The 11,945-nt window shown below is 53.7% G+C and overlaps 1 protein-coding gene across 3 annotated transcripts; it reads right to left on the bottom strand.

Moving 5' to 3' along the window:
- On the bottom strand, positions 1-11,327 carry YKT6 (YKT6 v-SNARE homolog). Of its 3 annotated transcripts, none has more exons than XM_054017811.1 (8): positions 11,231-11,327; positions 10,800-10,926; positions 7,845-7,927; positions 6,099-6,199; positions 5,185-5,289; positions 4,529-4,594; positions 3,637-3,738; positions 1-2,362 (listed from the first exon to the last, which is right to left on the bottom strand). In XM_054017811.1, the coding sequence occupies exons 2-8, from the start codon at positions 10,901-10,903 to the stop codon at positions 2,327-2,329; spliced, it is 597 nt and encodes a 198-aa protein (XP_053873786.1). In that variant the 5' UTR covers positions 10,904-10,926; positions 11,231-11,327; the 3' UTR covers positions 1-2,326. The 3 variants fall into 3 exon arrangements, with proteins under 3 accessions (XP_053873786.1, XP_053873788.1, XP_053873787.1); XM_054017813.1 differs by having other exon boundaries at positions 11,217-11,307; XM_054017812.1 differs by having other exon boundaries at positions 11,150-11,238.
- Positions 11,328-11,945: the final 618 nt, after the last annotated feature.

Genomic DNA, 11,945 nt, shown 5'->3' with positions numbered 1-11,945 from the left:
AACGGCGAGAAGACAACTTTATCCAAACAGGTACAGGCCAGCCAACAGCACGTACAGAGAAGTCAGGCAACGGTTACTAAAACACAGTCTTCGCGTCCGCTAGCCAAAGCTTTTCCATTGGAAACGGTAGGAGTGGGGGGATGGAGTGCAGTGCCAACATGGCCAAACATCACCGCGTCCAGGGGCACAGCTGGGACTTCTTCCTTCCTTCCCACAGGGCTGGGCTCACTCCAGCCATCTCATGCCCACGCTCACCCCTCACGTGCCTGTCTGCTGGGCTCAAAGGGTAAGAGGCCAATGCCACGGGCCTGGGAACGCGAGGGGCAGGAGGGAGCTCAGACAGCCAGGCGGTACAGCCCAGCTCCAGTTTCAGTGGGGAGGGGAAGCCAGGTAGGAACTCACCCCCATGGAGAGGGTGGCTCTGCCATCCCTGCGGCTGGCTCCCTGCCTGGCTGCACGGAGGGCTGCGCCAGGAGCAGGGTGCAGCTGAGGAGTCTGCCAGGCAGGGTCTATTCCCAGCAGCACCTACCCCCAGAGCATTACCAAGCCATGGCTTTAGCAGCCGCTCCAGTGGCCTTGAACCCCAGGCTGGATGTGCAGCTTGTCGCATCAGGTGGGCAGCCAGCCACACACACAGCTCTGCTGATGCCCCTCTGCCCAGCTCTTCCCTGGCACCTGCCCACTCCCCCAGTCCCAACAGAGCCAGCCCATTGTGCAGTGAGGGCCTCCCAGGGGACAGACCACAGGTGACCAAAGCCAGGTCTGCAAAGTGAACTCTCCCTGGCCCTGGAATGGCACCACACCCTGCTAGCAGCGTCCCATGTCACAAACACTCACGTCACCTCTCACTGCACAGCGGAACTGCCACGAGGATGGGCACTCGCTGCTGCTCTCCCACATGCAGACCAAGCCAGTGCTCAACCCGCCCACTAGGAGGCGGCACTGGCACATCCTCCGCACAGTGAGCTGGTGCCTGGAACGCCCTGTTCCTGGCAGCTGCCTCGTCTCCCCGGCACCCCTCCCCAGGTGATTGCTCCCTGTTCAGAGCCCCACCCAAGAACGCTGGTTCCCCCCTGCCTGATCCCGGTACATCAGTGCTGGGCAAAGGCAAGGATGAGCAAGACTCAGGTCCAAGGGGGGGAAGGAAAGTGCAGCTCCACGGACAGGATGGAAGGACGGACAGGGTGGGCTCTGCTCAGCCTTCATCTCCGTACGGAGAGGGGACGTGAACATCATGTTCTAGCCTTTCCACCAGCCAGCAGGGAGCTCCGGGTCTGGCAGATCAGTGAGACCCTCCCCCATCACAGCGCACACTTGGCACAGCTCCCAGTGCAGAGTGGGAGGTGGCACAGCCCCGGGGGCCAGAGCCGCAGGTTAGGGCGAAGTGATGGGGATGCTGGCTGATGAGCAGCCTGGTGAGGACAGACAGTAACTGTGACACAGCCCAGGCACCCATGGAGGGGAGAGACCCACCAGCCCCTTGGCGAAGAACAGGGCGAAAGCAAGGCAAAATGCCAGCATCTCCCCCTGCTCCACTTCGAACGGCACCCACCGGGGGGGGCTCTCTGCTCACTGCCGGGGTGGGGAGGCAGATCCCCTGCTGCAAAGCTCGAGGACCTTGGCTTGGTGGCACCTGTTGGGAAAGTGCCACCATGAGTGCTGACTCCCCAGCTGAACAGAGGGAACAATTGGAGATTCCAGGTCTGGCTCCCTCTGGCTGGCTGAGACTCCAGCTGGAGCACCCCTGCTGCCCTGGGAGCAGCAAGGCTACATCCCACAACACTGATGCCTCTCCTCAATGCTCCACAGAGGCCCATATCAACCGGGCCCTGCGCCCAAGGGTTCAATCGCTGGGTGGGTAGGAGTCGGAGGCTGAGCTGATGGGACCTCAACGTTGGGCAGTGGTGCTGGCTGGTCTCAGTTACTGGAGTCCCTCTCTAGTGTTATGACTGTAAACAACAACGTGACCAGAATGCAGTCCACGTCTGATCTCTGGAGATGAGGAGTGAAAGCCCCTGGCCAATCCAGCGTCGCAATTACAAGCCAGATGTCAAAGCAACAAGCCCTTCAGGCCAGAAAAGGCTGGCAGGAGAATGGTCACACTGTCTCTTCAGGGCTGACCTTGCCGGCCTTTCCGAGGAAGAGCTGTTTAACTATATGGCCCCGGGGTGCTGAGAAAGCCCTGTCCCAGCCCCACCGCCCGCAGAGGTGCAGCCTGGAACCGGGGATCCCCACCCACGGGCGGTCTCTTTTCGTCCCATGTACTTTAAAGGTCTGAAAGTGAGTGAAGGCCAGGCGGTGGGAGCAGCGGTCTCAGCTGGCTGGGTCACATGATCTCGCAGCACGAGTTCTGCTTTCGGGCCTGAAAAGGAAAGAAGAGCTGAGAGGCTTCTCATTGGAGTTCCCCTCTAGGGACAGGCCGAGAGCCCGTGTACTAGGCTCACAGCCGGCTCCTTCCAGGCGAGCACCCCGCAGTTCGTGTGCCGGAGAGCCAGCAAGATACAGCGATGCCTAACTCTGCCCACTGCCCCTGTGCTACAGGGCCGGTGAGTCAAAGCAGCGGTGGGACAGGCAGGGTTTGGATCTGGGAGGGGGTGATCCATCTGGGGCTTGTGACCCATCACTTTGAGGCTCACTAGCAGAAGTGAGCCCAGCTGCAAGGCCATGGCTTTACAGGGGGCCACTGGCATTAGCTAGTTCAGTGCCCTCCACTCCAAGTTCCACCCCCTCCCACACGCATTATCCTCTTCTATTGGGAAAACCCCCTCCCGCTGCACTTCTGTAATGCTCGGCCCGCCTGCCTTGGGACACCGCTGCCCTGTCAGCTCCTGAGTCAGCAGCTCAGTTAGACGCTTCCAAACCCCAGCGGGGTAGCCTGTGCCGTGTCACCAACCCCAGGCTTGCTGGAGTGAGGCAGAGGGAAGGGTAGTCCCGAGAACCATCCACCTCTGCCCCTCCCATCAACACCCACCTCGAGGGTCACCCAGAGACTCACGAAGGGAGCTTGCAAACAAACAGAGCACGTTAACTCCACCTAGAAATCATTATGTTCTTCGGGGCAGGGACCAGCTTTGCCCAGCACCTGGCACGACGGGGGCCGGCTCCATGAGGAGGTCTCCGAGGCACTGGCACATGCAAACAATAAAACGGCTGGAAGCCAAGGTAGTTCAGCGCTCTGGCACAAGGGGGTGCTGCACTCTGAGTGGTTTAGGAGCTCATTGCAGTGACAGAAGTGGAAATCCCTGCAGCCCAGAGCAAAGCTGCAGCCTTCTCGCCAAAGAGCAGTGTGCTCCTGGCAGCTGGGATCAGAGAACAGCCCCAAGGAGGTGAGCATCTCTCATCAAGGTTCAGACCTCTCCTCTGCCATTTCCTCCACACTTAAGCATCCACTCAGACCTAAGCTAGATTCAGCCTTAGCCAGCCAGTCCCAGCATCTGGGGCCCCAGCCAGCCCCATATCAGACACTGGGGTAACATCTGAGTGCCTACTTAACAGGATTTACATGTCTGCAGGTTTTGCCCTGGGTGAGTAAGCGCTGGCCCAGCCCAGCACACAGCTGCCCTCTGCCCTCGTTACCCCTCCCAGCTGCCTCACATCTGTCAGGAAGCAGGGCCACCGAGCCCCAGAGGCACTTACAGTTTTGTAGAAGTGTTTGGAATGTAGCCCAAGCACCTCCGACTTAGCCACCAAGTCATCCAGCTTCTCCCCACGCTCCAGCAGAGACTCCATGGTGTTGTGCTGCAGAGGGCAAGAAGTGACACCAGTGCTGAAAACCCGCGCCTCTCCCAGCTGCTGTTAAAGCACCAGAGCCAAATATTTTCAGTTTGTCCCCAGCTTGGCTATTGGCTCTCCATCCCCAGAGCCCTCAGGGCAGCACTAGCGAGGGGCGAGTGAGAGGCAGGCGCTGTCAAATCGCCACGCGGTTAGCTTCCACTCAGGACACCGCATTGCAAGTGTGAATGGTGATGTCACCTCGCCCACCCTGGGAGGTTGGGGATGTCACAGTAAAGAGCCGGAAGAAGCCTCGCATGGGCTTGTGACTTCTTGGGTCCTTCAAGCCCCTGCTTTCCAGGGGAGCCTGGCTTCCCAGTCTCACCCCATTAGAGAACAGGGGACCCAATGCCTTTGCTCTTTTCCCTTGGTGCCCTGGCAGCCAGATACCTGGGACTCAAATGCAGCCCCACAGTCTGGTGCTATGTGACCCAGCCTGCCCTATGCAGTCTGTGGACTGATATCAAGCTAACTTCAGACTAACACATCTGCTTATTTCCAAGTAATGGCTGGGAACCCACACAACTCATGACAGTCAAGTCATCCCAGGAGTTCAGGCCAGTCTGGAGTTGGGTTCAGCTGACTTCATGAATGGAGACAGGGTGTCTGCAGCACAGTCCTCAGGCAGGGTCTAGTACCAGACTGATGGCACCAATTCCCAGGAGGCTGAGCCAAACACCCCCACGGAGGTTAAGGGTTCACAGCAGCTGCTGCCCTGGCCCTCCTCGCTTCCTTTTCCTGCGCACGCAGCCCTTACCAGAATGATTTTGGTCTCGTCCAGCTCTGCCTGCACTTTCGTCATAGCGTCCGCCTCCCGGGGATTCTTGGAGAGCAAGAACATAGCACGTTACGTAGGACACTATTCCAAGGACAGGGAGCTCAGCGTCTGCAGGCCTATGAGCCCAGACGTATCCAAGCTGGAAGCTGGACTCCCCTCTCAAAGCACTCCATGCCCTGTGTGTGGACAGGGAGACCGAAGATACAAGCCTCTGTGGAGAGGGCAAACGGAGCTGACGTTTGTCAGAGGGATTGCTGGGGGTTCCCAGCTAAAGGCCTTCCTCACACTCCCAGTAAGGCCTAGAGGACAGGAGCAGACTGCAGAGCTGGTCTGAACAGTGAGAGGAAACAGACCTATTCATTCACCTTAGGCACTCAGCCAACCCATCACTACAGCTGGCGTACTGATCCTCCGTACCGCGAGAGGCAGGGCAGAGCTACGGACCCTATTTTACAAATGGGCAACTGAAGCCCAGCACACTAAGCGATTTGCTCAAGCTCACGCTGGAAGCCTGGAGGAGCAGGGAGCTAAACCAAACACTCCCAAGTTCTAGGCCAGCAGCCTACCCACTAAGACCACCCTTTTCCTACTGCTTCTCTGTCTTCTGACATCCAGTCAGTAAGTGAATGTTATACCTGATATTTACTAAGGTAACCGTCCAAGGCTGCATAGTTAATCGTAGATGGAGATCCTGAGGGCCAGTCTGTCCTACTGATTTGTGTGGAGAACTCATCCAGCACCTGCAATGCAAAGCAAACCCAATGTTGAGCATCCATCTGTCTTCCCCACTCAGATACCAACAACAGGGCTTGAGATCTCAGAATCATTAAGAAAGAGTCATTCCTTGGCATCCTACTCTCTGTCAACAGAGGGAAGGGGATGGGGACCCAACTCCTGTCTCACAACCCACAGAGGAATGCAAGCTGGGAGTACATTAAGTGGCCCATGAGGAGACTCACTAGAATTCAGATAACATACCAAGGACTTCCCCTCTCCCAAGAACCCCATGGTCTTTGCTGACACACAGGACACCCTGGCATCCAGATGCATGACTAACAGCAGCGACCATAGCTGAGAACGCAGACAGAGGCCATGCAAGTTGTGATACAAGTCGGACAGAGCTGTAACACCCAGGCACCAGTTCTGACCACTCAAAAGCCTGGGCCAGACTGCAGAATGTTTCTATGAGGACAAATACTCACTAAGTATCAGGCTAAGAGCATCAGACCCTTCTGTCTGGGAGTCTAACCAGGATTGAACCCAGGTCGGCCAAGGTAAAATACATTAACCCACTGCATCACCCAGCCCATGAAGAAGTTTTAGGCCTGAACAGATCCTACCATCACCATGTAGCTAATTTGTGACAGTAATGTTGGCAGATGAGAAAAGAGTTGTAGAGTCTCAAATGCCCAAGCAGCAAGTCGCTTTTCAGCTAAAAGGGAAGCAAATTCAGGACTCTGAATACACAGTCAAAGTCTCCTCCTGCCGTGCATCATCCCAGCCGCACGGCTCATCTCCAGAAATAAAGAGAGCCCTAAATGGACTTTACCTTCTCCAGCAGGGTGAAACACACACGCGGTGGATACTCGTTGTCTGCGATCACCACTCCAGCCAGTCTGTCATTTCGCACGTACACATGGCAGAGGTATTCTGAACCAAAGACCAAGTGCAAAGGTTTCACAGATAAGTGCACAACATGGGGTCATCAAGAAGCATTCAGAGCAACCCACGTATAAAAAAAATCAGCCAACTGTCATGGACTAGCACTCCGCTGTCCAGACTAAGATCTAGGGTTCACATTTTGGCAACACTTAGCTCAGAGGCAGCACATGGGTTTCACTAGGAAGGCAGTAGAAGGGGATGCAATGTATTTCTCCCCAGGGAAGACCAGAGGCAGTACACAAGAGTGCTGAGTGAGTTGGATCATTTCTGTTCCCCCATGGCACACATGGTGCATGACAAATGTAACCAAGGCAGGGCGTGTACAATTTAAGTTAAACAAAGGTGAGGAAGGGAGGTAAGATACAACTAGGCCATTCAAGTTGTTTGGGTTACACGTTCTATTGGTTCTGGGGTGTTAATTTTTAATGACTCACTATTACATACTATTAGTGTAGGTAAGGGGGCATGAGAAGACAGATTTAAGAACGTTTGAAGCAAGGAGATGAGGCATACAGGGTGTTCCAGGACTAGGGAGGTATATGGAACAAGGCTAGGAGTCAGGAGTTTGGGCAGACAGAGGTGATGGCAGAGAAAAGCGTACAAATGATGGGACAGGAAGACAAGGGCTGTATCAGGTGGAGCATTGCAGTCCACAGCCTGGAGCACAGAGACATGGAGTTTGAACTCTACGCAGGAGAAGCCAGCAGAGGGATTCCAGTGGTGTGGGGTGAAAGTAATGGCAGGAAGATCTGAGCGGCTCTGTGGACTGGAGAGGGGAGTTCAGGCAGTGCACATGTGAGGCTCAGTTCAGCGGCAGGGCTTGTGTGGAGTTAGGGTAAGGTGAGGCATGAAGCTCAAAAGCAGCATCTGGTTGTCAGGCAGGTTCCTGCGCTTACTTGATTTTCCAGCTGGGACAGCAGAAGTGCCAGTCAGCATGTGACTTGGCTGGGGTCCAGTATGGATTGAAATCCAGACTCCCTCCCACCTCACAATCTTTTGCGCACCTCCTGGCCCGACAGAATCAATACTGCCAATCAGAGACCAATATGGTTACTCAGGGAACCCTGAGTTTAGTCTACAAATGGAGGAATTTCCCAGATACACACACAAAAGATAGGCATGGTTAACCCTTTGGTGCAGATTTCTCATGCATGTGCCACAATGCCATTAGGGGATGCCAGAGCTACTTGGGCAGAGGAGAGGACATGACATCAGCAACCAGGAATGCTCAGTACTACAGTAGTAGTATCGGTGGCTGTCACTGGAGAAATTCCTACAAGTCATGCCACACCTCAGGGTGGATGTTAAGAGCCAGCCATGTCTCATCCAGCCAGGACTCCAGACATCCATTTTTCATTGGGCATTAGGTGCTTTGCAATTTAATCAAGCAATTTAGGCCAGATTACTAATCTGCATGACTTGCATAGCCAGAGAAACAGCTCCTGCTGATCGCAATGATAGGGAGGGGGACAGTAGCCAGCAACAGATTCTCTGGAGAAGCAGATGCCCAGGGAAAAGAATTAAACTCTCCAAGGCACACAGCTGCTCTGGATCTCGCAAGATGCAGAAAATCTGCATTCCGGTACATTATCGACCGTAACCCTGCGCGATCAAGGCCCTTGTGTCCTCTTACCTTGTTCCTTCACTGACGCTCGGCTGCCCAGCACTGACCGCTCTACAATCAGCTCGCTTGTGAAGGTCATGAATTCCTGAACACTGCAAACACATAGCATTTAATTACTTAAAATTCTCTTACAATAGCATCTCCCCACCCTCAAACAGACCTATCACCACAATGATGCCAAGAACAAAGTAATTTTGGCAGCAGTTGCTGTATTAACTCACTGCAGAGCATGTGCTCGTGGAAAAATAGTGATGCAACCAATAAAAAGGTTTCCTCTAAATCTTGCATTCAAGGTAGCACTTAAAACATTGCCTTGACCACTGAGAACCGAGCCACTTAGCAGGAGCTAACTACAGACCCAGACTGCCAGTGTCAGCTCTGCTGATTAACACAAATTAACTCCCAGGTCATTGTTACCACCCAGCCCTACCATACTCCCTCTGTTGCTTTTCACTCCAGTGTGTGTACTACATGGAACTGAAGGGTGGGGGCTCGGCCTGCAGTGTTTCCCATAGACAGGGCTACACAGAAGGTAATGCACCTTCACTGCCTAGCATTAAAACGTGTGCATGATGCCTCAGTGCTCATCCTAGCCTGATTGATTTTGCACATGCATAATTAGTGAGGTGGGAAATTGTTTCCCCCACAATTAAGGTTTTTTTAAATGAGTAAGAGAAAACTGCCTGTAGTTTGTGCCATCTTTGCATCTGAGTGGGCCTGAGTTAGGGAAGATACTGGCATGACTTCCTGCCTGGGATTCTACTAGTGTGGATCAATTTACGTTGAGGTGATCATATTTTTTGAAAAAAAAAAAAAAAAAAACGGATTTTCTTTAAAAAAAATCCTAAATTCCGATTAGCAGCCTGTTGTAGAATGCAGCAATGATTCTGGACAGACAAATTGTAGGATCTGAGACTTCCTCCTGCACTTGTGATTTTCTTCTGTCTCTGACATTCAGGCAGTTCTTCCGGGAGGATTTTTATTAACTTTATTTCAATTAGCAAATTGCAGTTTCCCCTCATGCATCAGTCCTCATACATGCAAGACCTCTGGTCATGCCAAACAGGGAAAATATGTAATGATGTCAGAGGAGTACAACTTCCTTAGGCACAGGTAAAAATCGCAGCAGGAGCACAGAAGTGCGTTTGTTTAATGCTTATCTTTAAAAAAAATCCCCCTGACATAATCCACCATGAAGCAAAAGCCCCATCAGGCCTAAGTGTCAAGCAACAGCCAAGCTCCAAACCTCAGCTATTTTTGCTGTAACCTTGGCAAAGCAAGTAAAAATGTATAAAATAAATCCTAACAATGGTATTTCTCCTCCAAACTCACTCTGCCCTCCCCTCCATCAGAACCATAGAAGAGAGAGTTTGCGTATGCTTTAAAAGTCACCTTTGGGTACACACCAAGCATGGAAAATTTCAGTGCAGAAGGCAAATGTTTCTTAAAATTATGAGCATCTGAAACCAGGAAGTTAGAAGGGAAGTTGTTCTGCAGTCAATACTACTTGCTAATACAACTACTTCTTTCTAAAAGATTTAGGAGTATTACCCCATCTTAATGGTTGGGGGCTGTTAACTGATGTAAGGGCAATATGGGTAAACTCTTCTGCAAATACAGATGACACCCTAATGCTGAGAGCACTGTGAATCACCAGAATGACAAGGAGCTGGGATTAGCATGTAGCTTTGAGCACTCTGGCCTGAACCATCAGCAGTATTCTCTGCACAACTAAACACCTTAAGCAAAGGGGACATGCCAGGCCTACATGGTATGTTATCACAAGTGGGAAGATACTAACAATTGCTAAATACAAATATACTGATCGCTCCAGCTATCACAGAAACCCAGTTGGATTGGTAAAGCGAAACCCACAAGTTATCTCCCATTTGTTTTTCAAGTCTCTTCATGAGCTGAGATGCTAGTGAGACTTAACAGATCTTTTGACACATCATCTATGATATGGATTACAATTCACATCAATATATGCTCTCTTATTTTGTATAACCCACTGCATCAGCCTTCTAAAACCTGCAAAAACACACCAGCTCAGTCACTGATCTATTCACAGGCCTTTTGCTGTGATAGTATAAAGGCCATCTTATTCACCGGTTTAAAAGCTCACTCATATTAGATGTTCATTCTGCCCATCTGAGATACTTCTATGGGCTCCATTACAGTATATTTGAACGCCACACAACCTTTAATGCAGTTACCCTCACTATACCCCAGAGGGGAAGATTATCATTCCCCTTTTACAGGCTGTTCCACTGGGGATAAATACTTAACTAGCCATTGGGTGTGAAAGAGAGAATGACACTGCAGCCTGAGGCTTAGAGCACCCACTTGGGAGGCAGAACACCTGGGAGGCAGACCCCTTGCTCCAACCAGTATGTCACTCTTTATCCACAGAGGAATAGCTTCAACTGGAAAACTGAGGGAGCCCCACAGCAGAATACCCCATAGCTCAGTGGTTAGAGCACCCCCCCAAAGAGGTGAGACATCTCTGTTCAAATCCCTTCTCCCCATCAGGCAGAAGAGGAACTGAACTGAGGCCTCCCAGAGCCCAGGTGAATGCTCTAACCACTGGGCTAAATGTTATAAGGAGGATGGTATGAAGACTACCTCCTCTTTTGGCCAGATTTTGAATGGGACCTAATCTGGTAGGCAGCCTCTGAGCTTGCTTACTGGACTGGCTCCTGCACTCATGATAGGCGTTTGTCCCTAGTCTGTGAAACCAAAACTGAGATTTAGGCACCTACCTACATATGTGGATCAACCTAAGTGACTTGCCCGGGGTCACACAGGGAGTCTGTGGCAGAGCAGGGGCTAGAACCCCACTCTCACAAGCCTGCGCGCCAACCACTGATCGCCCTTATGGAGCTATTTGTTCCAGCCAGGGAGGTGGCCGCCTAGCACAGGGGAGAGTTTTCCCCAGCCGGGGCCGGCGCCTCGGGGACCCACCTGGTTTTCTGGAAGAAGCTGAACGAGGACAAGTCGTAGGCGGCTTTCAGCAAGTGCACTTTGGGGTCGCCTTTGTAAAGGACACTTAGGCTGTAAAGCTTCATCCTGGCGCCTCCCCAGCAGCCGCCTGAGCGAGAAGGAAGGAGTCAGGGCTCGGGGAGGGGAAAGGCCCAGGAGACAAGCCCCGACCGCCCCCTTCACACACACCCCCCAGCCCGTGCCCGGTGCCCGAGGACCCCCCGCTCCCGACACCCACAACAGAGCAGGGCCTGGCTCGGAGACTCCCGCTCCCGCCCCCGCACTGGAGGCAGGGCCCGCCCGCCCGCGCGGCCCCCCACACTGACCCCCACCTTCCCCAACTGAGGGGCGGGGCCCGCCCGGCTCCCCACCGCCCCGCCCTCAGGGGCTCGCTCGGACCCGGGGGTCGGTACCGGGCAGGTCCCGCCTCCCTCCTGCGGCTCCGGCGGTTGCTGCGACTGGCTGGGCTGTGGGCGGAGGAAGGAGCCGCCGCGCCCCGCTGACCCGGAAACAAAATGGTGCGGCCGGAAGTGCCGGCGGTGAGTCAGTGCCACGGAGCGCTCTCGCACTGCGCATGCGCTCGCCCGCTGAGGGAACCAGCCTGACAGACAGCTTCGCTCCCCGCTCCCTCCGGCCCATACTGGACAGCCAATCAGCATCGCCCTGACATAAGCCCCTCCCAGAGAGGGCGGGGCTGGGGAAACTCATACACCCCCCCCTCCTCCCCCAGGGTGTGGGGCAAGTCCCAGGGGCAGGTCCCAAGGGGGCAGGTTCTGGAGGGGAGGCAGGGGCAGATGCTGGGGAGCTGATCCAGCCCACCCGAAACCACCCATATGCTCTGGCTGCAGACGGAGGCCTGGTTCATGCCCATGTTTTGTACCCGTGCAGTGCCCTGGGGAATGGGAGATCGGGATGTGCGGGCGCCCAAGCCTGTGTGATGGATCAGGGGCACGCTCCTTGTGGAGTGAGCTACCGCACACTGAGATGAGCACCACTGACTTGGGAGTAGCCCTGCTGTACCCAGGGCACCAGTGTGCCAGGGTTGGACCCACTACATCCGAATTGGCCTCAATTACACCAGAGTGAGTAACAGTGTACCGGGGTCAGCACCAATACACTGCGATGAGG

This window comes from Malaclemys terrapin, chromosome 2 (assembly GCF_027887155.1).
Source record: "Malaclemys terrapin pileata isolate rMalTer1 chromosome 2, rMalTer1.hap1, whole genome shotgun sequence".
NCBI lineage: Eukaryota > Metazoa > Chordata > Testudines > Emydidae > Malaclemys > Malaclemys terrapin.
This window is presented reverse-complemented; position numbering and strand designations above follow the sequence as displayed.

What these genes read in the sequence shown, in the direction of transcription:
- YKT6 (XM_054017811.1), bottom strand. Translation starts at nt 10,903, where the DNA reads ATGAAGCTTTACAGCCTAAGTGTCCTTTACAAAGGCGACCCCAAAGTG. An exon ending in GTTTCACCCTGCTGGAGAAG is followed by an intron (nt 5,290 to 6,098) that starts GTAAAGTCCATT and finishes TTTGCATTGCAG; the next exon opens with GTGCTGGATGAGTTCTCCAC. An exon ending in GTTACCTTAGTAAATATCAG is followed by an intron (nt 4,595 to 5,184) that starts GTATAACATTCA and finishes TTGCTCTCCAAG; the next exon opens with AATCCCCGGGAGGCGGACGC.